This window comes from Acomys minous (genome assembly GCF_964271855.1).
Source record: "Acomys minous genome assembly, chromosome: 12".
Lineage (NCBI taxonomy): Eukaryota > Metazoa > Chordata > Mammalia > Rodentia > Muridae > Acomys > Acomys minous.
The window spans coordinates 58,224,495-58,252,092 of record NC_140493.1 but is presented as its reverse complement, the minus strand read 5'-3'; the positions used below and the strand labels follow the sequence as shown (position 1 = coordinate 58,252,092).

At 41.5% G+C, this 27,598-nt stretch overlaps 1 protein-coding gene across 32 annotated transcripts in view; it reads left to right on the top strand.

Moving 5' to 3' along the window:
* RIMS2 (regulating synaptic membrane exocytosis 2) overlaps nt 1–27,598 on the top strand; it is a 458,924-nt gene that overhangs the window by 63,912 nt on the left and 367,414 nt on the right. For 18 of the 32 annotated variants that reach the window (XM_084751253.1, XM_084751276.1, XM_084751252.1 and 15 more), the window contains exons 2-3: nt 14,308–14,340; nt 14,739–14,825. The exons of 13 other annotated variants lie outside the window; for them this stretch is intronic. In XM_084751253.1, the coding sequence (XP_084607379.1) occupies nt 14,308–14,340; nt 14,739–14,825 (120 nt within the window). Of the gene's footprint in view, nt 1–14,307; nt 14,341–14,738; nt 14,826–24,086; nt 24,106–27,598 lie in introns of those variants that run through there. One more of the 32 variants, XM_084751249.1, reaches the window with a different exon arrangement.

Here is a 27,598-nt window from a genome sequence, read left to right as displayed (position 1 = left end):
GATGGTTAATAGGTTGGTGTAGAATTCTTAAATTTTTATTATTTGTTATATTAAAATAATAGTAATTACTGGGTGTATGTGTGCCATGGTATACTTGTGGACACCTAATGATAACTTTTGAGCCTTACACTGTAGCTTCCTGGTATCTAATTCAGATCCGCAAGCTTCTGTGATAAGCTTTTCATCCACTGAACTATCTTGCCAGCCCAAGTTTATGATTCTTTTTTAAAAAAGGATGTATTTGATTTATGAGTATTTTGCGTGCATGATATGCACGTAGTGCCCATGGAGGCCAGAAGAAGGTGTTAGATCCCCCTGGAACTGTAATTGCAGGTGGTTGTAAGGTACCTGGTGTGGGCGTTAGGAACTAAACCTGCGTCTTCCGCAAGAGCAGCAAGTGCTTTCAACCACTGAGCCATTTCCCCAGCCCTCCCATGCTCCCAATTTATTAAGTATTTAATTTGTGATGTTATTTAGAAATGCAATTAAAATTGTTCTTTGAAACATTTATACATGTATATAATATATTCTAATCACACCCCCATTTTCTTACCCCTCTCTCAACCTTGTGACGGCCCTCCACAATTGTCCCCCAATTTGTGTTTTTTGTTTGATTTTGTGACCTGCAGGGTTTAACCAGGGACGCCTGCATGAGCTGGGTATGGAACTCACTGGTGGCCACACCACTGAAGCTAGTGACTATTTCCCTCGTTATGCGAGGATAGCAAATAGTTCCGCATGGAAGGGCAGGGCCTTGTGAGCCTTTCATCCATGGCTGAGGGTTGATAGTTCTAGTCCGGTGCAAGCCAAGTTTGGGCAACCACAGCTACTGTAAGTTTATGATAGCAGTGGCCTCCCTCCTTGCTGCCTCCTATTCTTCCTATTCCTCTTCCACCGTGTCCCCTGAGCAAGGGTGACACAGATGCCTCACGTAAGGCTGAACTCTCAGTGGTTACTTATTCACAATACCTAGAGAAGTTCTGAGTCTTTATTTGCTAATTCTCTACAAAAGCAGTTACTGTGATCAAGGCTGAAAGCAACGCTTACCTAAGGATATAAGGATAAATATTTAGAGGGCATTTTGGTTTCATGTCCACCCAGCAAGACTTCAGTACTATGTTTTTCCCTAAGTACTTTGGCCTCCCCACCATGAACTTAGGAGCAGCCTTACAAAACCAGGTGTGATATCCTTTCTGGAGCATGTTTCGATCCAATCAGAGAGTATTTGGTTGCCTCCATAGCAGTTGTGCCATTGTTGCACAAGTGTGTGTCTCTTAAAAGCCAAGTGTTTTTCTTTTCTTTCATTTTAAAGCAAATTTCTTTTTGTTAATATTTATTACTTATGTATAAAAGTATGATGAATTTTATGAGTATTGGCCTTTATATATTGAGTAGGTTTTTTTTTATCTATTCAATTTTTAAGATGCTTGTTAAATGTCATGAGCTTTGGGAAGATTCTGCATATCTTGGATAAAAAAATTTCTTTATGTTGGTATAAACCCCTAATCATATACTGATTACATAGTGTATTTAAATGCAGTTTTATTTCCTATCCAAATGACTAGGTTTGTTTTAGTCTAGATGTTGTCACAAAATTGTTTGCTAAGTTTACTGACAAGGTTTGTCTCAAAATTTCTAATAGTTTTTAAAATTTATTTTTGTTTTATGTGTATGGGTGTTTTGCTTGCATGTGTGTCTGGGTACCACATGTGTGCCTGCTAACCAGGGAGGCCAAAAGAAGGCTGTAGATCGCCTCGAACTGGAATTAGAGATAGTTGTGAGGCACCACGTGCATGCTGGGAACCCAAGCCATGTCCTCTGGCAGAGCAGCCAGTGCTCTTAATCACTGAGCCATCTTTCCAGCTACACTAATAATTTTTAAATACAGAAGTTTGTGAATGATTTGGTACACGAAATACCTCAAGTCCCAGCTATTTCACTCCCTCAACAGAAGAGTGGATAAAGAAACTGTGGTACATTTACACAATGGAATACTACTCAACTATTAAAAACAAGGAAATCTTGAAATTTGCAGGCAAATGCATGGAACCAGAAATGATCATCCTGAGTGAGGTAACTCAGACCCAGGAAGACATTGCATGGTGTATACTCAATTATAAGTGAACATTAGCCACATAACACGGGATAAACACACTGCAATACACAGACCTAAAGAAGGCAAATAACAACGAGGACCTCAGGGAGGATGCTTAATGAATGAGAGTTCAGAAGGGCCATAGAATAGACACCAGAAGCAGTTGAAGAGGACTCTGAAAGACTCCACCCAGTGGGGATTGAAGCAGATGCTGAGACTCACAGCTGGACTTTGAGTTGGCGCTCAGGGAGTCTTATGGAGCAGTTGGGGGAGAGAAGACCTGGAGGGGCAGGAGCTCCACAAGGAGACCACTGGAGCCAACAGGTCCAGGCAGGGCCTGGGGCGGGAGTGGCTGTTGCTGTAGAGACCGATGCACCAACTAAGGACCATGCATGGTGGGGACCTAGACCCTCTGCTCAATGCAGTCGATAGGGGGCACAGTCTCCTTGTGGGTCCAATAATATGGGGATTTGGGGATACCTCTGACATGGACTCTGGTGCCCACTTGCCAGGACACAGAGGAGGAGGATGTAGGCATCCAGATGAAACTTGATAGGCGGGGGTCAGATGACAGGGGAGGAGGGCACCCCCTTTCCGAGGACCCGGGGAGGGGGAAGGGGGCGTGAGGGATGGAGGGTGGGGCCAGGAAGTGACAGGGGAGGGGGAAGGGGGCGTGAGGGATGGAGGGTGGGGCCAGGAAGTGACAGGGGAGGGGGAAGGGGGCGTGAGGGATGGAGGGTGGGGCCAGGAAGAGACAGGGGAGGGGGAAGGGGGCGTGAGGGATGGAGGGTGGGGCCAGGAAGTGACAGGGGAGGGGGCTACAGTTGGGATGACAAGTGAATAAATTAAAAAACCCAAGACAAAGAAACACACAACAACCCTCCCTCAAATTAGCTTAAAGAAGAAAAGCTTAAGGGTCTTTTTTGTTTGTTTTTTATAATTAGGAAGTCTAGAAGGTGGATTTAAAATAGTTTCTTCTATTTACTCCGGAAATGGTAAAGACAGACTGCTTACATATTTGCATGTACACCTGCAGGCCAGAAGAGGGCACCAGATCACTTTATAGATGGTTGTGAGCCAGGAATTGAACTCAGGACCTAGAGCAGACAACTAGCCATCTCTCCAGTCCAGCGGCTTGCATATTTAAGCCACATTATCCAATGTTAGCAATTGTGTTATTTATTCATTAGTGTTTCTCTCTCTGTCTCTCTGTCTTTCTGTGTCTCTGTCTCTGTCTCTGTCTCTGTCTCTGTCTCTGTCTCTCTCTCTCTCTCTCTCTCTCTCTCTGTGTGTGTGTGTGTGTGTGTGTGTGTGTGTATGTGTGTGTGTGTGTGTGTACACCTGCCTTTGCATGTATGTGTGGAGGTCAGAGGCCAGTACACCCTACTTTCTGAGATGAGCTCTCTCACCACACCTGAAATCTTTGTTTCGTCTAGACTGGTTGACCAGACAGGCTATAAGGATCGCATGACTGTACTGTACAGCCCTGGGTTATAGTTGTGTGACGCCATGTCTGCCTTTCACCTGGACTTTGTGCTTGCACATCAAGCACTTCAGGGACTACGCCACACCCTATCTGCACACACTGCAGCCACACTGCAGATGAGGAGTTAGGATACAGAAGGGAAGTGCTTGATCATTAGCCAGTCAGTGACACAAGCCAAGAATTAAAATCCAAACTGACTGTGTGCTTACCTCTGTGCCCCACTGTCTGTGCCACATATATATCCAGAAAAACACTTTTTTCTGCTTCAGTTATGCATATCCTCAGACTAGCATGCAATGCAGGAAAATAATGGTTCTAAGTTTACTCACCTGTCTAGCTCCATTGGCAGGCTTAGTAGAAGAACATGGCATGGAGCCGAGTTTCTCTAAAGAAAGTAATCTCTCTCTCTCTCTCTCTCTCTCTCTCTCTCTCTCTCTCCCTCTCCCTCTCTCTCCCTCCCCCCACCTCTCTCTCTCCCACCTCTCTCTCTCTCTCTGTCTCTCTGTGTCTCTGTTTCTGTCTCTCTCTCTCTCTCTCTCTCTCTCTCTCACGCACAGAGTAAACAGTTTGTTGACCATGTTATTTAGCAACAGAATGTTCCATATCAAACACTGTGAAGAGTGGCATATGTTGGAGGCCAACAGTATATTAAGTTTAATTATGAAACAATTAGATACACTGTGTTTCTGTTAGGTGAGATCATTTGCCTGTTGGATATTAAGTAGCCAAGTTATGCAGACCTCAAATAAGCTCATACAAACAAATCTGTTTGGGAAGTTTCAAAATGTTATCAAGCTTTGTATATTTAATTTTATATGAAAACAGCAAGATTTTAGTTATATTTTGTAGCTTATGTATTTATATATATCCTTATGTAATTCTTTAAAAATCTGATAATCTTTGATATATTTTTAACAAAAACATTAGAGCTAGCCCAATATGTAAAGCCTTTCTGTAGAATTTACATTGTTTACTAATTAAATATTTTTATTGTTTTAAATTATATATATGTATAAATGTCTGTGAGTGGTGTGTGCGCACGTGAGTGCAGATGACCGTAAAGGCCAGGAGAGAGACTTGGGTGTGCTGGAGCAGGAGGTAGGGTGGCTGTAACCACCTAATGAAGTGCTGGGAACTGAGCTCAGGCCTCTGCAAGAGCAGTGTGCACGGTTAACCACTGAGCCTTAGCTCTAGCCCCAGAATTTTCCAACATAATCTACCTGCTTTAGGATACGGAAGGTATTTTGAAAGTAAGACTGACCTCTAAAGGATATAGAGATTAAAAAACAAGGTCTTAATAGAGTCATTAAGCAGGTACTAGGATGCTGGAAGCCAGAGAAGTGTTTTGTAAATAATTAAGGATAAAAATCAAAGCATCTATGTATGTTCAGAGGGAATCACTGATTTCCTACTCAGCTGCTGTTTTTTTTTTTTTACCCCAGTAAGTTACCTCAAATGCTGAAGCTTCATGCTCTCAAGACTAGCTGCCTGAAACCGTAGGGTAACATTTGTACACTCTTTAGCCATGAGTAACAGGAAGGAGCAGAAGCCTCTGTGTCTGAAAGCTGTGTCCTTTTCTGAGAATCCCACTAGGGTTTAAGTGACGTAAGGAGAGAGACAGTCTGTCTTGTTTGTATGGCTTCCTTGATGTGTAACACAGAACTCTGTACCATACATAGTAAATGATCAACAAATATCCACTAACTACTTGGGTGTTTGGTTGAAGATACAGAAAACCGTTGCTTATGTCTTTTCAGTCTTGAATGGGGGCTGTCACTTCCTCCAGGAACCAGTCCCCGAGGATCGTTGTTCCTGCTGTTTACCATGTTAAGACTTTTTAAAAAAAAGATTTATTTATTATTTATACAGTATTCTGCCCATACGTGTGCCTGCCCACCACAAGAAGGCACCAGATCTCATAACAGGTGGTTGTGAGCCACCATGTGATTGCTGGGAATTGAACTCAGGACCTTCGGAAGAACAGATGGTGCTCTGAACCTCTGAGCCATCTCTCCAGCCCCGTTAAGCCTTTTTTATACACTGTATTTTGTATTCGTCTAACCCCAAATGCATTTGATAATCACAGACGTGTTACCCTTTCCACTTCTCTGTGAGCCCCGTGAAAGAGGGCACGGTGCTCACCCTGGCTTCAGTACACCCCGTGTGCCTGTGGGCGCCGTGCTCACCCTGGCTTCAGTACACCCCGTGTGCCTGTGGGCGCCGTGCTCACCCTGGTGGCTTCAGTACACCCCGTGTGCCTGTGGGCGCGGTGCTCACCCTGGCTTCAGTACACCCCGTGTGCCTGTGGGCGCGGTGCTCACCCTGGCTTCAGTACACCCCGTGTGCCTGTGGGCGCGGTGCTCACCCTGGCTTCAGTACACCCCGTGTGCCTGTGGGCACCGTGCTCACCCTGGCTTCAGTACACCCCGTGTGCCTGTGGGTGCCTTGCTCACCCTGGCTTCAGTACACCCCGTGTGCCTGTGGGCGCGGTGCTCACCCTGGCTTCAGTACACCCCGAGTGCCTGTGGGCGCAGTGCTCACCCTGGCTCCAGTACACCCCGTGTGCCTGTGGGCGCCGTGCTCACCCTGGCTTCAGTACACCCCGTGTGCCTGTGTAGATGACCACATATTTACTGAATAGATATGACAGGAGTGTGTGGGTTGAGTGGCTGATGAAGATGCTGTGGGCAGAAGCTGGAAGGAGGCTTCCATGGCTCCTGTTGAAGCTCACAGGAAGTGGTCAGCATTCGCGAATTCACAGTTTGTAGCAACTTTATACAACAAAGAATGTTCTGTAAATTATCTGTATTTATTGTTTTAAAGAGAAGGAAAACAATTTTTGGTTGGTTGCATTCATAGATGCTGATTCATGAACTGAAAGAATGCTTAAGTAGTAATGACCCTGGACCTTTGGTATCTGAGCTTTTAAAGGAGTAAGACTGTTTACGGTTGATATGGATAGACTCTTGAATTGGGGAAGAAAAGCACTGAGGGTGAGGAAAGGCTAGAGACCCGAGTAGTTCCTTCCCCGTAAGCTTAGGTATGGTATACCTCAGAAGGAAGAACTGACAACGTACGGTGCTTAGGAGGTGGGTTATTCTTGAGGGGTAGCAGAGTATCTCAGTGGAAGAAACATGACCCCTGCCGACCTTAGTGGTCTTAGCCCAGCCTTCCAACAGCATGCCGTTTATTTATAGTGCAATCTTAGAAGGAATGAGTTCACAAGAAAATCAATCTATCCTCCCTCCTCCCTCCTTCCCTCCCTCCCTTCCTCCCTCCCTCATGTCTCTCCCTCCTTCCCTCCCTCTCTATTTCCTGTTATTGTGTGAATAAACATGTAGGGTCTTATTCTGTTTGTCACTGCTGTTTTTTTGCTAAACCATTGTCCTATTGATAATTTCTTCCTCCTCCCTACCTTTCCTCTCTCCCTCAATTCATTCATACTAGGTTTATTAGTTACTTTTCTATTACCATGACAAACCGCCATGACCGAGGCAACTTATAAAACAAAGTATTTAATTGGATTTATGGTATTAGAAGGTTAAAGTCCATGATTGCAGAGCAAAGGCTTGGCGGCGGAAATGGCTGAGAGCTCACAGTTTGGTGCACACACTGGAAGCAGCGTGAGCTCACTGGGAATGGCTGGGTCCCTGGCCAAACCTCCTAATCCCTTCCAAACGGTTCCTTCACGGGGAATCAGGTTTTCAAACATTTGCGCCTGTGAGGGCTATTCTCGTCAAACCGTCCCACTAGGCTGCTGTTCTATTGCTGAGCTGTACCTTTAGCCCTGATAGGTTATTTTCAGTGTTTCTGTTGTACAAACCTTCAAAGTTCATAATTGCACATTATTGGGCTGTAGGAAATTTGTAATTTTATCTTTTACATTTTTTTTCTGAATAATTCTTTTGGAATCTTAACCTTTTATCACGTCATCCTCCTCCTTTTATTAAAAACCCTTATGTATTATTTCAGTAATAAGTCAACTGATTAAGGGCAATTTTTTACTTTCAAAATTTTTTGGTATTATTAGTGCTTTGTAAGTTTTATGAATTACTTAATTATCTAATTGATATTTGTATACACATTGCTAACTTGTTTATTATTGAAATTATTTACCTGTAAGTAATACTTTGTTACAACATCAGTTAATTTAGGAATGCTTCAACTAAAGTTACAGAAAATCAATACTATATAGGCCTTTCTTTGTGGTACATTTAAGTAGTTTAAATTAGCTCTGCTTGTAAATGTCTGACTAATGCTGATAAATTCATATGTGACTTCAATTTGAACTTAAATTGGTTATAGAAGCATTGATTCTTTGTGTAAGATAAAAAACACAAACAAAAAGGAAAAGACCTTATTCAATAATTCTTTAAATACAAAGCTTACTTATTATGACAATTGGTACCTATTTTATAATAGTTATATTACTAATTTTTTGAACTCTACTGGAATAATTTTTACTACTAAAAATAAGAAAGGTGAAAAGATAACTTTCACTTAATATGAATTCAGAAGATGTAGTTTTTATTTATGTACGTGTATATGTATATGACATATATGTATATGCATATGTATCTGTGTGAGTTTATGTGCTCCATGGGTATGTCTGTGGAGGTCTAGATTTCTGGAACCAGAGTCACAGGCTGTTGTGATCCACATGATATAGGTGCAGGGGACCAGAAGTCAGATTCTCTTCAGTACCTGCTAAGCATCATTCCATGTCCTATAATATGAATCTTAATATTTCGTTCATGAAAAGAGCCAACTTCCTTCCCAAACACAGTGTTATGTGTGAAGCTTTAAAGAAGCCAGGAAAGCTGCTCCCTGCAAAGAAGTATAAAACAATGTGGTCGATATTAAATTAAAAATCCGGTAGTGGAAAAAAAAAATCAAACAGATAAAGAATATATATTCTCAGCTGAGCGTTCTAATACAAACAGGTCAAAATTATTGGTAGGAAAGGAGTGCTCCTCAGCAGAGCTTTAAGAAACTATGACTGTACATGCATGCTTTTAACCCCAGTGAGTCTGAGCTCCCGAGGAAGTTCCAGCTCTCTGCTAGCCTCAGGGAGCACACTATAAAAGACAGGTTCGTGCACATGGCTGCCAAGGCCATCAGCCCTTTTCTCATCCTGGCAGTGCACATTTCTTTTCTGTTGGGCATGTTTCCTTCGTGCGCTGTTTTCTGCTTCCCTTCTGGCTCTGGCTCTGCTTACCCCTTGTTTCAGGTTCTGCTTGTTTGGCTGGCTTTGGCTCTGTTTGTCTTCCAGGATTCGCTTCCTGTGTCAGCCCAGTAGGCCCCATACCTCCTGCCTCTCTGTCCACTTAATGCACATTTCCTTTTCTGTGTCCAACGTTATTGCTTCCCTTCTGGTCTTAATCAGCCTTTCTCCTCTGTAGTGCTTAATTTACAGAACTGCCACGACATAGAACCTACGCGGAGTCACAATAACCCGCCATAGCTCTATGTGTGTATAAGAGTGATTATAAAGTCACCTCATATGATTTGAGCATTTAATATGTTGGCCGGTTCTTTAAGCCTTAGGAATGTTCTCAGCGCCGCGAGGGACACCAAGAACAAGAAGAACGGCCTGCAGCTTTAAACTATAACTTATCTGTAGTTCTTGCAGATTGTTTTTTAAACTAAGAGTCGTGAAATCAATTTAGTAGTACTAAAACTAGAAATTAAGCACAGAGTTGATGCCTGGCACACCTGTAATCCCAGCACTCGGGAGGCAGGGGCAGGTGGATCTCTGAGTTCTAGGCCAGCCTGGTCTACAGAGTGAGCTCAAGGACAGCCGGGGCTACACAGAGAAACCCTGCCTCAAAAAACAAACAAAGAGAACAACAACAACAACAACAAAAAGAAGAGATGAAGTGGAAACTAACAATCAGTACTACTGTGTATTTCACTTGGAGAGTTTCATCTTAGTTATATACATTTGTGCCAATGCTGAACATAAAATGTATTGCTTACTATGGCCCAAGTTAAGATAAAGAGAACATAATTCCAGAGAACAGAGCTAGCTAACCTTTTGGTTTTGTGAATTTCCTGCAGTGGCTCCAAACCGCATGCAGGAAAACCCTCAGAAACATAAAATAAAATGCAAAGAAAAATTTTGTAAAAATAAATAAGGATTAAATAATTGTTTTGGGCCACTCATTAAACACACAGACAGCAATGAAAGCTGATGAACAAACAAACAAATCTGTGTATATTTTTTATGTTTTCTAATAGAAAAGCAGGAGTTACACAAAATAATCCTAATTAAGTGTGATCGATTCAGAGAGTCTTTCAAAAAAACAATGTGGCCAGGTGTGGTGGTGCACATCTTTAATCTCAGCACCCTAGAGGCAAAGTCTGGTGGATCTCTACATAGTTCATTCCAGGATAGCTGTGGCTGTGTAGAAAAAGACCCTGTCTCAAAAAACAATAAACAAAGAAGTTTTTTTTAGGCAAGGACTCATGTAGCAGTCCTGGAGCTCATTATGCAGGATGGTCTTGTCACCCTCTTGCTGCCTCCTGCGTGCTGGGACTGAAAATGTTCACCATCATGCTTGGCTTTTATAGACATCAAACCTAGAGTTTCATGTATTATGTTAGACAAGCCCTCTACCAACTGAACTATAACCCCCACTTGGAGAGTGCTCTTGTGTGTGTCTTTATGTGTTTGTATGTGTGCAGGCCTGATGTCATCCTTAGGTGGTGACTTAGAAGCTCCTCCTGCACGGGTGGTCCTAGATTGTATAAGAAAGCAGGCTGAAAGAACAGCGAGGAGCAAGCCAGTGGGCAGCACCTCCACAGTGAGGAGCAAGCCAGTGGGCGGCACCTCCACAGTGAGGAGCAAGCCAGTGGGCGGCACCTCCATGGCCTCTGCTGCAGTTCTGCCTCCATGGTCCCTATTTGGCCTTGAGTTTTTGCCCTGACCTCCCTTCATGATAGACCCTGTGACCTGCGAGATGAAGCAAATCCTTTCCTGCACAAGTTACTTTTGGTCAGTGTATTTTTCAAAGCACTAGAAAGCAAACTAGGACCAGATATGTCAACATACTGGATATGTTGACAGTGCACGAAGAAACCATTTTTAACATATTTTCTCCTCTTTCACATAGATTTCTTAACTTAGTTGTGCCTCTTTTTTTCTTTTCTTTTCTGAATAAAGAAGAGTTTATGCAAACATGAGTGACTGTGGCTTAGAAACATACAATTTTGTTACCACAAATGGTATATTTCAATGCGGTAACAGTTTCATGACTTTTTATAGTTATAGGACAAAGAAAGCACACACCAAAGCACTTAGAATAGCAGGTGGACTGATTATGGCAAAGTTAGGAAATCTCTGCTACAGGTTTCTGATGCGACTTGATGACTTTTTAAAAATTAAAAAAAAATTATTCACTTCACACCCCAATTGTAGCCTCCTTCTCTCATCTCCTCCAGGTCACACCCTCCTCCCTCCCCCCCAACTCCCCTCCCCATGTCCTCAGAGAGGGGGAGCCCTTTTCCACCACCAACTGACCCCAGCCTACCAAGTCTCATCAGGACTGCCTGTATTCTCTTTCTCTGTGGCCTGGTAAGGCGCCCCTCCAGGGGGAAGTGACCAAAGAACAGGCAACAGAGTCTGTGGCAGGGACAGCCCCTGCTCCTCTTAGTAGGGACCCACATGAAGACAGCTGAGTGGGGGACTAGGTACTTGTTTGGTGCATCAGTTTCCGCCAGCCACCCCCTCCCCCAGCCCAGATTTGTTGGCTCCTGTCCCCTCTGGGTCCTTCTATCCCCACATTCTTCTTCCATAAGACTCCCAAAGCTCTACCCAAAGTTTGTCTGTGAGACTCAGCTTCTGTTTCGATGCCCTGCTGGTTGGAGTCTTTCATAGTACATCTGTGATGGGTTCCATCTTGTTCTCTCTCTTCAACTGCTTCCAGTGTCTTCTATTTGCCCTGTGCCTCTTTTTCTTTAGAGTGAATCTTTATTTAGGAAAAGTGAGAACATTGCTTTTATAGAGTATATTAGCACAGTAGCAGGGCTCCTTGAGATGATGTGTCCTACAATCCTCCCTTCCTTTTCCTAGTCTTTTTTTTTTTTTTTGTGACGTGTCTTCACTTGCATTTATGCTGCCCTCTGCTGTTTTTGGGGGAAACTGCAGTACACAGTATAATGACTCTGTAGCAGCCCCAGTGTTGTGTTGGAGCGGAAGACACCTGCTTCCTGCCCTTTCATTCATTCTCAGTCATTTTCAGAGATAGCTACACTATCATAAGTAGGAAAAGTGTAGCTTTACAGTGCTGTAGTGATAAGGGTATCAATATCTAAGAAGGTAATTAGGGAGTTAGCATCAGAAAAGAGTGAAGAAATAATGAGAAATGGAGAAAACCTTGCTGAGAGATGTAGGATAGAGAGGAACACCATAGAGCCCTGTCATATAGGACAGAGAGGACCACCATAGAGCCCTGTCATGTAGGACAGAGAGGACCACCATAGAGCCCTGTCATGTAGGACAGAGAGGACCACCATAGAACCCCGTCCTCCAGCAGGGAAGCTGAAACCCACCTGCACAACTAAAGCACGAAGGGTAAAATACAAAAAGCAGTGAAGTGCAGTCAGAAGGAATGTCTTTCTTTCTGGTTGGGGTGGTGTGGTTTGCCTCTTCCCTTGTATTGGCTTTTCTGTTATTCTCTATGCATTAGGCTGGGGCCTGGTTGTTTCAGTAATTCAAATAAGTTAATGTGCCTTTCCTGTGTAGGAGGTCTACTTTTAGCCAGAAGTTCCCAGTCTGAGCTGCTCCTCCTCCTCCTCCTCTTCCTCCTCCTCTGCCACTTACAACCTTGTTTCTGTTTTGGGGGTTGCATATGGGGCTTTTTACCACTGAGGCCCTGAGGGAGCGTGGAAGGCTTGCCTGTTTATGTTGTGGATGGGAGGTCTCTTCCTGGAGTGCCCCTCAGGAGACGGCCACAGTTTCTGCAGTGCAATTCCCACAGTCCCTCGTAGTGTGTCCAGGCAATGTTACAGTGCGCTGCCTTGCCCCGCACTTGTCTCCAGGGTGCCCACTCAGAACCTCAGCGTCAGAATTCTGGCCCAGTCTTCTCATTTCCACAGCCTGCTAGGCTCTGGCTGGCTGTCCCCATGTGGAACCTGCCACTCTGACAGCCAGTCTATGCTTGCCTTGCTCCAGATGACCTTTTCTGTAGCTTTTGGTTTCAAGTCAGCTGGGTGTGTTGCTGATCCCAGCACTGCATGGTGTCACGAGCATCCGGGAAAGGTGCTTACCGTGCGGTGGATGGGAAGCAGAGAGTGAGAAAGCATGCCTGTGTTAGTACTAGTCGGCTTTCTCTTCCTCTTCCTCAGCAGTGCCCTCTGTGTGAGTATGGTGTAGTCCACACGCAGGGCAGCCTTTCACCGTTGGTAAAGCGTCTCTGGAATGCCCTCACAGATGCCTCCTGAGATGTGCCTCAGCAGTCTTACAGTGCTGATGAGTTCAGTCCAGTTGACAAGGCGATCCATTACACAGCACAGCACTAACACACTTAAAGAGATTCAACTTACATTATGGATGTACTTTTATAATGAAAAATTCCAGATTTTTGTGTTAATTTTATGTACCAATTTTTGGTCTTCTGAGAAAGCAGATAGATGCATTTCTGAAGACGGTTCATAGAAAGTCCAGTTTTTCCTGTCTTCACTATCCTGTGTAGGATCCTTCTCAGGCTTTTACATATTCAGTCCTCCTGCATCTTCATACTTGCTCTGTATAGTGGTCCAGTCTCCTCTTGGTTTCCTGAAGATGGTGACCAGAGTATGCAGATGTAGGTCGGTGGAGTGAGGAGTTTGACTTTCGTAAGGGGACAGTGAACAGTAGTCCTCCCAAGGGTGACTCCCAAGGGTGCCACGCGAGGGGGGAGGTTTGTGATAGAGTGTGCCTAGTTACTGACACAATGTCCACTAACAACTGACTGTCTGCTACTCAATCAGTTCCTGACCAGGATTTTGATCACATAAAATCTTACCTCAGAAAGTTAAGAGAGCCTACTTTTAGTTTTGGATGACTGCAGAACTCTGCAAAATTGAGAGTGAAGCACTTGATTTGATTGTAGTTACTTACATAACATGGGTTTAAATGAACTTTCATTATTCTGTAATCATATGAAAATTTTGTTGACGTGACTATTTTAAGTTTAATATATACAGTGTTTAAGTAGTAATGTTAATTTATGAGACATTGACTATATTATCCCTTCCACTTTCTTTTATCTTCTTTTTTTAGGCATAAATAAATTAGTTTGTAAGACTTAAAAATTCATTAATAAAATCCCATGCTTTATTTAAAATATTCACGTACTTCAATTTATTTTTAAAAACAAACTAAAAAAGTAAAATAGAAATTATTTATTTTTAGTTAATAGTCCCATATTTACTATGGTACCTTAAAATAAAATTATGTAGGAAAGTTTGTGACTAAAACATTGCCTTACAGAGCAGTAGAATTTATCCTGAGCTGAGGAAGTAGCTCAGGAGTATTGTGACTGTCTAGCATGTGTGTGGCTCGATGTTCAATCCCTGGCACTACAAGCAAAGTAAAACAAAAAACTGGTGAGCCAACTGACCGCTCTCTCTTCTTCTTGTATAAAATGGATTGAAATGCTCAAGACTTTGTGATGTGGCACTAAGTTTTTCTGTGTAAGCTGCTTAGTTCAGTGCACTCAGTTGTGCAAACTTATTTTTTTAGGATCAAAGAAGAACACAAACCACAACCGACACAGTAAGTAAATGTACCCTGAGTGCGGTAGGCTTGACTTCTGTACTTCTGCCATACTCTGCTTTCTGCACCTTGGATGGTATTAGCTCACCCTAATACTGGATAGGCTGCAGCGAGTGTGTCTTCTGCTTTCTGACTCTCTGGCTTGTAAGAGAGCTGCCTGCAGCTTCTTACTTCATCCACATAGTGACTGGATGTAGTTTTTTGCTGCCTGCTTGTGGACTAGTTAAATGTTCAATTAATTTCCCTACTTTCTGATTGCCTGGTGATAAGTGGAGCTCACATTTCCATTGGCTGTAGCTTTTGTGCCTGTGTTATTTTTAAGTTTATTATTATTATTTTTGATAAATACATTGTTATTCTTTTGTTCTTTCAGTCACATTATTTGCTTATTTAAACAGGTGGTTTCCCTTTAGTGGGATCACTGAACTGGTAAATAACGTTCTTCAGCCCCAGCAAAAACAAGCAAGTGAAAAGGAGCCCCAGACGTAAGTAAGCTGCTCTACAGACTAAATCTTACCTGTGGTACACACTGCACTGAGGAGTATGAGTCAAGGTCCTGCCCTTGGGATGCTGGCCCTCAGGGAGGGAAACTGTAGGTTAAAGTTCAGTAGCTCTGCCCTTAGTTATTCCATTGAAATCTCAAAAGAAAACAAGGATCATTTTGAGGTTAATGAAAAGGAATAGGTAATCTCCCTCACTTAATATGAATATGTAGTCATATTTGCCCCAGAGAAACATGTACAGAGAGTACTGTAGTATATTCTAGAGAATCTCCAAACAGAAGTGCTACGGACAGGAGGCGATATTAACTCCTAAACATGCTGTTTGGTCAAATAGTTTTGCGCACGTTGTTTTAAGAAAGGTTAAGCAGATTTATTAATTGTAATAATTCTGAGAACCTAAATATAATTAGATCATAACACTGTTTACTAAACTTATTTGGCCACCAAATCATGCTTTCACTGAATGCTCTATTACTTTATTAGATTGTAAAACATAATTGGGGAATATAGTAATATATTCTCATGACGACCTGAAGTATTAAAGACAGATTGCATTTCTGTTAGTTGGTAAGAGATTTTAAAACATTTTAAAGAAGCTGTTCACAGATTATACTTATTCCTAATTGTATAAGACAAAAGTGAAATGAGCCACTTGAGCTTATGACCTGTTGACCCAGATTTATTACAAGATCTTAACTATATGCAGGGAAGTCTAAAATTAAAATGTCTTACCATGCACGTGGGAAGAGAGGGGCCCTCAGTGTACTGAGCGACAGCGGCATCTACTGTAATTGGTTCACATTTGATTTTCTTTTTTTTTTGATGGAAATTTGCCAAATGAATAGCTACTGCAGTAAGGGTAACTCTAACATTAGTTCCCATATCTGTGCTTCCCTACAAAATGTTGTCATGGCTTGCTTTGATATTTGTTTATTTAAGGCCAAAGGTTAGGGATAATATCCTAATGAGAATTCAAACCAATTAGTATTTTTCAGAAAGAACATTTGCTGCCTGCAGTGATTTTAGCAAACAAATCCTCTTTGATTAGATAGAAGCTGCTTGCCTTATTTTTTCATTTGTTTTATTCAAGAGTCATTGACTTTACCCCTTAAAGATTATATACACTTTTTTGGGGGTGGGGTGGGGTTAAAGATTCTCCTATTTCAGGTCTCCTGACAATGATGTCCAATAGGCCTTAAAAAATGGATTGTTTTTCTAGCTACCAAATAGGAACCCAAGGGTCAATATTTGGGAGCTTTTATCTAATGCCTAACTGCTAATCAACAGCCCCCTCACCTGCCTGTCTTCCCTACTCTGCCTCCCTTCCTCCTTTCCCACGCCCCCCTCTCTCTCTCTCCCCCCTCTCTCCCCTTTCCTCTCTTTATGCATCCCTCCTCCTCATTTCCTTTCTTCCAGAAGAGTAACTCTTTTGATCTCAGGTCACAGAGAGTTCCTTATTGCTTGTTTCTGTTGAAAATTACAGAGTGCATCACAATGACTCTTCTGCGTGTTTACTCAGTGTGCAATATAGCAGAATCTAGGAGTAGAGATGAAATTAAACTAACAGAGCAGCCTGTTACTAATTCAGAAGAGGAGATATGGTTCTTCAAAGTATTGATCGTATTGTTTTGAAGGCTAATCTTGGTGGAAATTGAAGACTCAAAACAGTGTAATTTTGGCTGGGTGTGGTGGTGCACATCTTTAATCCCAGCAGTCAGGAAGCAGAGTCAGGTGGGTGTCTGTGAGTTTAAGCCAGCCTGGTCTACATAGCAAGTTCTAGAAATCCAGAGCTATATAATAGATACTTTGCTCAAAAAATATTATTAATTTTACATTTCCATTTTTTTCTGAACACTGATCACAGTATTGACAAAAGATCTTTCCATATAGACTGTGAACTTACTGGTGTTGTCTGATCATGGTTAAAACAGTTGCTATGAGCTGGGCGGTGGTGTTGCACGCCTGTAATCCCAGCACTCGGGGAGGCAGAGACATGTGGATCTCTGTGAATTTCAGGCCGGCGTGGTTCTACAAAGCAAGTCCAGGACAGCCAAGGCTACACAGAGAAACCCTGTCTCAAAAATAAAAAAACAACAACCCCCCAGTTGCTGTGCAGCTGTGAAGTGATGCAGGCAATTATTACACATAGCTATTCACAGGTCCAACAAGGTTCATTCTGAATAATCTAAACTTGACTGCATCTGTAGGGTGCTTTGGAGCCATCTAAAGTTCCCTGTGGCTCAATGTAGGAATAAATAAATAAGAACCACAACTAATATGTTATCTATTTAGAAAATGCTATTTCTGTCACGGTACATGGCTATAACCCCAGCACTCAGGAGACCGCAGCAGGATGATGTGGCGTAGACACAGCAGGCTCTTCTCTTAATAAAAATAAACGTATGAAAGTGCTAATTGCTGTGTTTATGCAAGAAATGCAGTTAGTGAGAGGTGCGCAATTGTATGCAGCTCATTGACTTGCTTTTTAGTGGGTATATCTGGAAACATTGGAACATTGATGTCAGGAAGCCGTAACCAGCTCGCTGTGGCCTTGTGCTCCCTCCCATCCATGAGGTGAGGGCAACTTGTATCCTGACCACTATGTATTCACTGTTTTCTACAAAGCAGCCTTATTTTCGTCTATTTTTATTTAGGTTACACAAATCAACCATATGGCATATATTCTATTGTGTCTGTTTTATTTTCCATAAGGTATTTGTGAGATACGTCAATATAGTTTCAAGTATCTGTGTTTCGTTTATTTTCTTTCTATGTAGTTCTTGGATGTCTTAGTAGGATTCACTTTCTTATTTGTCTTATTTCTAGCCTTTTGGCTGTTATTAGTAGTACTGCACTGTACATTCTGGGGACATTATTTTTCCAGTTACGCTGGAGATCACTTTGTAGTTTTGTCATAGAGGCATATAAACAGATAGCAATAGCCACTTGTAGTGAGTAATCTGAAGCAAGCTCACTTCTGTCCACTGCACCTGGGAGGGGCATGGAAGCTCATCCCAAGAGCAGTTTCACGATTTGAAGAAAACGAGGTCACAAGACTTTTATTTTCTCACAAGGGCTCAGAATTCTCTTCACACAACTCCATTCTTGAAAAATCATTAGGTCAACCATGATTAAGTATAATTAAGTCATAGAAATGTAAACAGCTCCATGGGTGCTTTATTTCTTTTAAAACACATAGTATTTGGTCTGGGTGGTTGAGCATAAAGGCATTTGACTCCCCAGTATCTCTTTTCTCCTTGGTACTCTTTTGAAAGCAGCGTTTTCCAGTTGGAGGTTGAGCACCTGTGCCCATAGGGGGCTTAGCAATGAGCTTTTTGTTTTTCTCTATCATTTATATTCAAAATGAGTTTGCTAAATCATTTCTTTAGAGGCCGGGCGTGGTGGCGCATGCCTTTAATCCCAGCATTTGGGAGGCAGAGGCAGGTGGATTGCTGTGAGTTCAAGGCCAGCCTGGTCTACAAAGGGAATCTAGGACAGTCAAGGCTACACAGAGGAACCCTGTCTCGAAACACTGCCCTCTGCCCCACCCCAAAAAAAATTCTTTAGGAAGAAAATTTCAGAGATGCCATGCACACTGTTGTCCCTCGAGTCAGGAAGGCCTGTGTGCTTATTGAAGAGAGATCTTCATTGTCCTCATTGTAATCAAAAGCTGAAACTATTTTTTACCTATTTTAAATTCTAGCCTCTAATTTTAAGATTATATCATTATCAGTGGGATAAATGCTCCTAAAACTTCGTATCTAATGATTCTATACACATTTTTATGAGCTTGACTTAAATGACTTTAGTTTAATTCCTTTTCATATTACAGTGGGAACACAGTAGAACAGAGAAGCGGGTGGGAATGCTAGCTTGCTCCTATAATTCTAGCACTTGGGAGGCTGAGCCAAGAGAACCATGAATTTGAAGATAGGGCTCTCAAACGAAACCCCAGAACCCCAAAAAACCCCAAACCAAAACCAAAACACAACCAAAAGAACCCAACCCAAACTACAATTTCCTCTCCTCCCAACCCCCCCATATAAACAAAGAAAACAAAACAAAAAACAAAATGTGGAGAACCAAGGTCTTTTTTTTAACTTTTTAAAAATTAATTTATTCACAATACATCTAAATTATTATCCCACCCCTTGTATCCTCCCATTCCTCCCTCCCTCCTGCTTTCCCCTTACTCCCCTCCTCTATGACTGTGACTGAGGGGGACTTCCTCCCCTTGTATATACTCATAGGGTACCAAGTCTCTTCTTGGTAGCCTGGAGGAGGATCAGAGAGTTTGCTGTGAAGTTGTGTTTCTGTAGTAATATCCCAGCTATACCAATAAAGTCTTACAACATGACCGCCAAGTGTGAGCTGAACAAGGTCGCCACCAGTGGACATGCCAGAGTGGGCGGGGGAATGCCCACGAAGCCGCAGCCTACACACAGCATAGGCAACCGAGGAAAGCTGGGAGCAGGAGAGGTGGTCTCCCAAACGCCAAGCACACCAGTGGTGGGCCAGTGCCAGACGATCAGCCCTGAAAACACACACGCAAGTAACGGACGGGCTGAAGACATTATATTTAGGACCGTATATGTATACACATATACATATATCTATGCAATAACAATTAGTGAAAAAAGGGTCAGAATTTGAAGGCAGAGAAGGGTATGTCAGAGGATTTGGAGGGAGAAAAAGGAAAGGAGGAATGCTGTTATAATCTCTAAAAATTAAAATAAATAAAACATAAAAGCATAATGTTAGTAGAGAACTTTATGTAGCTCTTGGTATGAATACTTTTTACTTAAAAATCCTTTTTAAAAATTATTTTTTGCTTTGAGAAGTTTATATTCTTTTTTCCAGCTCCTCCCAGATTTTCCCTCTTTACCAACTTTGTTTTTTTCTTTACTTAAAGAAAATAAGCAGAATGAAAAAAAAATCAAAACAAAGCACAAAACCCCCCACGGAATCCATTTTTGATCATCAACTGCTCCTCAGTATGGGTCCAGCACTGGAGTTGGCTTGACATACCCAGTGCTATCCCATTGGAAAGACCTCTCACTTCCCCTCCACCAGCAGCTAGCATTTGCAAACGGTTTCTTGGCTAGAGATGGGCCTTTATGCCCATTTTCCTTTCACCGTGGTGGCCGTTTTGTCTGTCTTGAACTTAAACAGTTATTGTGCATGCTGCTGCCATCTCTGCGTTCACACATGCATCAACCCAGTAGTGTCTTAAAAACATTGTTTTCTTGGTGTTGTCCACTACCTCTGGTTCTTGGAATTTTTTGGGTCCCTTATTCTACATAGATCTTTAAGCCTTGAGTGGAGGGATGTGATAAAGACACCCCATTTAGGGCTAATTGTTCCAAACATTCTCACTCACTGCCCACGGCTCAGTCATGGGCTTCTATGTTAGTTATTGTTTACAGCAAGAAGCTTCTTTGATTAGGGTCAAGTGATACATTGATCAGTGGGTATAACAATATGTCATTAGGTCTTGTTTTATTTTATGTCCATTTAGCAAAATAATAATGGTAGGTTTCCCCCTGGGACCATTGACCTATCTGGCCTCAGGTTTTTGGCCACTTTAGCAGTGCCAGGTGTGGGCTCTGTGTCATAGAGTGGGCCCAAAATCCAAGAAAAAGAGGAGCTGGGTTACTCCTACATTGGTGTCACTATTGCATCCGTGGCCATCTCTTGCAGGCTGGTTGTGTTTTGGCTTACAGGATTTGTAGCTGGGAGAGACTTGGATTAACTTTCTCCTCTAGTACTGTGTATAGTACTGTGTATACTACTTCCTAGCATTATGAACTTCAGCTTCAGTGAAGCTTCCAGTTGATCACCAGTGTCATGCTTAGTGGCATAAGCATGTGGCATCTTCACCAATAGGATCTTAGCGTCAGGTTGTGGAGGGTACCAGTATTTGGTGATAGCCTATACTGTTTGGGAAGAGTCTGTAGGACACCTTTGGCCAACAGCTCAAAACGTTGTAACCCATTCCTGATGACTGTGTATTAGTTATACCTGATGTCTATTTGGTGGGGGTGTTTGGGCATCTGTTTTTTCTTTCTCTAGTCTGTCAGTTTGTGTGGACCAGCTGGATGATGCGTGGTTTTTAGTCTTGGGGCCGTTTGGGTTTCAAGGTTTAGACTCTGTACCTAGGTTGGCGTAGTTCCCTAGTAGATTCCTAGGGTGGCTGATGTTGGAGTTGGAACTCTGGCTTCAGAGCTGAATTAGTCCCATATAGGTGGAGTGGGATGGCTGAGTGGTAGGCTAGAGGACAGGATAGGTGGACTGACCTTGGAATCTCTTGAGTAGGGTTCTGTTTTGTCCCATATGTCCAGGTCTTGGGACTCAGTAGTTGACGTTTGCTGACAGAGTTGAAGTGGTGGGATGGAGACACTAGCTCTGGGAATTCCTCCCAGAAGTTATCAATGTAACTTTGGGCTTATACTCCAGGCAGTCCTAGACTGCCGCAGTGCAAAGGGGTGCATGGTAGGAGACCAAGCTGGGAAAGGGGAGTAATTCTGGGGAATCTCTAGGCTTCACGTGGGTGCTGTCTTGGGCCCAGTCTAGTCATTAAAAAAGTTCAGAATTTCTCTGTCTGTCTGTCTGTCTGTCTGTCTGTCTGTCTGTCTGTCTCTCTCTCTGTCTCTCTCTGTCTCTGTCTCTGTGTCTCTGTCTCTGTCTCTCTGTCTCTGTATCTGTCTCTGTCTCTGTGTCTCTGTCTCTGTGTCTCTCTCTCTGTCTGTCTCTCTGTCTCTCTGTCTCTCTGTCTCTCTGTCTCTCTCTCTCTCTCTCTCTCTCTCTCTCTCTCTCTCTCTCTCTCTCTGTCTCTCTCTGTCTCTCTCTGTCTCTCTCTCTGTCTCTCCTGAATCTCTTGATTCAGGTGAGATAATTTTATAAAATATTTTCTCAGTGACTTACTGTGATGCCAAAAAATGAGGTTAGCTATGTGATAATATAGGAAATAATCCTTAGCATAGAATTAGAGACATTCTCTTTTAAGTTGCCTTTGTAGCCTGGGCTTTTCTGTTTTTTTATTGTTTCCAGAAGGATATGTTATTCCAAATGCAAACTCTCTCAACCTGAACTTAACCTGCTTTTATACTTTGCATGTGAAAAACCCCAGGTTGAGATTCATTTTTCAGTTGATGCCTACCATATCTTCTTTCTAAGAACAGGATGTTTAAAAACTGAAAATGTTTCTTTTCGTGAAGTCATGCTAATACTATTGACAATTAGTGCCTGTCTGCTAGAGCCAGTTTTTCTTACACTTTCTTTCACAGGTGTTTCAATTGACTTAGCTTGTTTACACGATGTGCCCAGTATCTATCTATACATCTACGACAATACCTAGGTTATGTTCAAGTTTATCTGTTTTGCCCCATGTACCAGATAGGTCACATGCAATGCTACTTATCATTCATTCAAGTGTTTAATAAGCATTTTTTTTGAGGAATTGGCTAAGGGACATATAATAAGCTAATTGCTGAAGTAAAATTGAAAGCAAAAACAAATCCTTCATGGATTCCTCCCTTTTATGACACAAGTAGGGGTTAATCAGAAAGTCATGTAATGAACAAAAAGTACAGTTGTGATAAACGCAATATGCTATTATGCTTTGAAAATATCTAGTGGAGAGGCTTGACCTAATCACGGAGGCGAAGAAATCTATTTCTGAAGTACCTAATATTGTATTGCTATAAGAACACTGAGAGTCAGAGTGGAAAGCATCATGGTTCTGTTAGTTTCATGGAATTGTTGGGGAACATTCGCTTACTTTTTTCTGTAACTATACTATTGAAAATGACAATAATTTGTTATATAGTTCTTTTTGACAGTTGAAGTCTATAGATGTCATCTTGAAATAAATACATTGAATTAGGAAGGAAATCGTTAAAACTGAAATATCGGTTAGCCCATGGACTTCCTAGTAGTTGATTATAAATTAAAGCAGAACAATTTGAGCTAAAAGAGGATCAGCAAAAAGTAGAATCACTGTGTGAGTAGGAAGACTTGATATGGTAAAGTTGTCGGTTGTCCTAAAACTAATCTATAAATATAATGCTGAGTTTTTAACAAGCCCACTGTGATTTTTATGGAAGTGGATAAAAGCATTGCAGTATGTTATGGAAGGAAAATTACCAATAGTCAGGTCATTTCAACAGAGAAGAACAAAGAAGCTGACGTATTTTTCATTTTCATCTCAAAAACAGTTACAAAGCTAGATGTGTGCTGTGACAAAACATCATGAGTAAGGCAACTCATAAAAGAAAGCGTTTAATTGGGCGTACAGTTTCAGAGGGCTAGAGTCCATGTGGGCAAGCGAAACCATGGTGGCAGCTGAGAGCTCACATCTCGATCCACAAGCAAGAAACAGAATGAACTGAGGATGGCAGGAGGCTTTTGAAGCCTCAGATCTCACCTGTGACACAGGTCCTCCAGTAAGGCCACATCTATCCTTCTTAAACAGTCTCATCAACTAGGGCCCAAGTATTCAAACATATGAGCCTGTGGGGGAAACCACACCAAAGTAACGTGTACTCGGATGTGTAGATATTTTTCCCCTCCCTCTTCAAGTCATCTCTATAATACAGATGAGGTGTTCTAATTTGAGTCTTTATAAATTGATCTAGCAAAGAGCTCTTTTTTAATTTTGAACTATATACTGCTTGAAAAAAATAAAAGAAAACTGTCACATTTACTAGACAGAAACAACCTAAGGGAGGAAATATTTATTTGTTCATGGTTTCAGAAGGTTTGTTTAGTCCTTGGTTGCTTGGATCGTTCATCACTTGAGGAGACCATAGCTGGGGGAACATATGGCAGAGGTTACATAAGTCACTGTAGACAGATGGATGGTGCAAGGGCTGTAGGGAGAGGGAGAGAGGAGGAAGGAGGAGGAGGCCAGGAAGAGGATACCTCAATAACTTTTAGGACAGTGGTCCTCAATCTTCCTAACACTGCAACCCTTAAATACAGTTCCTCTTGTTGTGGTAAGTGCCCTCTCCCCTGCCCCCCCCCGCCATAAAATTACTTTATTGTTACTTCATAGCTGTAATTTTGCTACTGTTATGAATTGTTATGTAAATATCTGATATGCAGGGTGTCTGATCTGCAACCCCAAAGGTTGAGAAGCATTGCTTTGGATCTACCCCTCATGGCCAGACTCCTTCAGCTATGTCCTACCTCCCAACGTTTGGATAACCTCCACAAATACTTCCTCAGCTGAGCACCAAGCATTCATTGCAAGACCCTTTTGGTAAATAGTTCTAATCCCAATTATAACATAAACATGTCATCTAAAAACTATCTAAAAATAATTCAAAGTTTGGATGACTATCTATAAAGATGATATGATGGATCTGTGAAACAAACTTACCATCAGTCTAGAATGTGAAAAGCTATGACTTTATAACGGAAAGCACTGAGCTTTCCTGAACAAACCTTTCACAGGTGACTTTTAAAGTAGTAGTGTAAATGGTTACTTTGTGGAGAACTTAAAAATCTGCCTTAAACTTAAAAATAAGGCTGGGTGGTGGCGGCGCTAGGAGGCAGAGGCAGGCGGATCTCTGTGAGTTTGAGGCCAGCCTGATCTACAAAGCAAGTCCTGGACAGCCAAGGCTACACAGAGAAACCTTGTCTCAAAAACGACAAAACAAAACAAAAAACATCAAAATGTGTAAAATAACACTAGAGCTACGAGGCTGGGGATAAGATTATCAGGAATAGCAGTAAATACAAATAGAAAGCTCTGTTAATACACACAGTAACATTTTCCTTAGAAAATACTAAGTTTATTGAGTTCTTTGGTGATGAAAATCGATATAGAGCATACACAAAAATTTGGATTAGAAAGCTTTTATGAAATAATAAAACATCAACATTTCAAAACTTATGAATTATTGTATATATCATAAATATTTGTTTGTAAAATAGTTCTTTATAGAATATCATATCTACAGCTGTTGTATTTATACCAGGGATTTGCTAACTATAGGCTGTGCATAAAGTTTCAGAAGAATCTGTCCCAGGTCATTGTTTGTACATTATTTATGGCTGCCTTCACATCCCAGTGATGAGCTGAGAAACGGTGACTTAGGCTCTGTGGCCCAACGCCTAAAATATTATGCAGCTCTTTGTAGAAAGGTGTGGTGACCTCTGATCTATCTTTCCAGAGGTTATATATTTAAACTTATATATTTAAGATCTATTGGACCTTTCACTGTATTGCAAGTGTGGTTTTGACAGTGCTGTTCTGGGGTAGGAGTAGACACCACTGCTAATGAAATAGAGCACAGTGTGCATCTATGTAGGTACAGACTTAATGTATGATAGACTGATATCACAAATTGGTGGAAGAGGGCTTAACTACTTAATAAATGATGATGAAGAAATAGAATCTCTATATAAAGAACATCGAGATTAAATCTCTGCTCCACATCACATATAAAAATAAACTTCAGATCGATTAAAAGCTTAGATGGGAGAAGTAAAATTATAAGGCTATTTAGCAGAGATTGGAGGGTTTTTTTTGTGATTAACACAGCTAAGTGCACACACATATGTATGTGTGCATATACATGTGCCTCCTCCACCAGTAAAATCACAGTGTTGAGGGAAGAAATTGATATATTGACTACTTCATAGTACAACACCAATTAGACCACAGACTTGGAGAAGAGTTTGCTGTGTTTAAGCTTATAAAGAATTATGTGAAAGCTATCTATGGCATTCCTTAAAATACCAGGAAACATAGAAAGTCAAATCCAAAGCACTTGATATGAGTCCACTTGGATGAACTTCATCAGAAACCAGTAAAACGCTAGTGTTTTGGTTCTAGTGGTTAGGCTTTGATGCTCTCACTGCTGTGGTTCAGGCATGATTTCAGGCTGGAGAGACTTTATTCTGTTAGGCATGATAGCACACACCTGTAATCCTCTCTTGTGAGTCTGAGAAGGAAGATCTTGAGTTCTTCGTTAGTTTGGGCTATATATAGAGGTAGGCAGGCAGGCAGATAGATAGATAGATAGATAGATAGATAGATAGATAGATAGATAGATAGATGATAGATAGAAGATACATAGAGAGATATAGGACTAGAGAGAGAAAGATGCATCTAAGCCAGAAAGAACATGTCATGGGATGCATTATGATGGATGTAAAGGTTTAAGAGAAAGGATCACTTTAGGAGGAGACAAAAGAAATAGTATATAACACCTGGGATTAAGGATGTTGACTTGGTTCTTACACAGTTGTATGTCACTTAACAGTGGGGATATGTTAGGATTCGATGACTTCATCACTCTACAAGTATACAGTATAATGACACAAACCCAAACAATGTAGTCTACTGTATACCTAGGCTATATTATAATTTCATGAAAGTACCTTTATATGGAGTTCACCATTGGTTGAAGCTTTGTAATTTGGCAGGCGACTGTCGATTCCAGACTTTGTAGGTCATTATCAGAGTTTTTTCTTTTTTATAACAATGAACAATGAGTCAACAATGAACGTGTTATTTCACTTTCACATATTTGTTAATTTTTCAAAATCCATTATATTGTTTTGTATTTCATATCTTACAACCCAAACAAACATTTTATGTGGTTCCAGTTTTCTTAAACTTGCTGTGCCTCGTTTTGTAGTTCACCGTGTGGATTACCCTGCACTGTTGTGCATGCACACTCTTGAGATGAATGTATATTCTGTATTTTTTTTGTAGAAATAATACTTGTTTTAGTCCCACTTGATCTAATGTGAACTTCAAGACCTTTATTCCCATATTGATTTTCTGTTTATATGCTCTGTACATTGTTGACGCGAGCTAGCAGAGTCCATTATGCTTACCTACTGTTTCATTAGCCATCTCCTATTATTTGCCTCATGTGTTTTGCTGCTTCAGTGTTGTGTGATGCATACTTAGAATTCATATACATTCTTGATAAATTCATTAGAAGAGCTTTCTTTGTATTTTCAACATAGTAGTTTATCAGATATAAGGGATTTCTGATCTTTGCTTTGTGGGTTTCCCCGACATGGAATATCTTCTTTCCGTGAAAGCCTTACTTTCAATCTATCTATCCTTCCTTAATGCTGAAGAGATTCTTAGAGGCAGCCCACTGTGGAGTCTTCCTTGTTTCTTTCGATAAGAGACCATTATCTGTTATACATAAGATAACCATTTGTTCATGAATGATGTGCACCCATTTAAATATATTCTTTATCGTAATAATTAAAACACTAATTAAAATAGATCACTCTCTTCCCCCCTCACTCCTCCCATGTCCCAGCCACCTCCTTCCCACAACCATGTCATCTGTGAGGCTGTTATGCTTCTTGCAAGAGGCCACTTAATTCTCTGTGTTCACCTGTTTGTGCTATGTCTTGGAGTTATATTTATATCTCAAAGTGGGCGTACCCTTTCCATCAGGCTGTTGTTAAGAATTGAAACATCAAGCTAATCAAGAATTCAGATTGGGTTTGATTTTGATAATGCCCTCATTGTCTTTAGGGCAACATGGTCATAAAATTCTTCAGAGGACGTGAGCTGCTTTTGCACGCACTTACTGTGCTGGATTCTGGAGTCCTGGAAGTTGCTTCAGTGTTTTTGCTGCCCTCACACACCTTCGCCCGCATGGGGCTGCATCTCTCTCTCCCCATGCACTCATGCCTTTGCAAGCAGTTGGTGCTGGTGCTTATTATCTGTTGACTGCTTTGTAGGAAATAGGTATTCTGTGTATGTTTTCCAT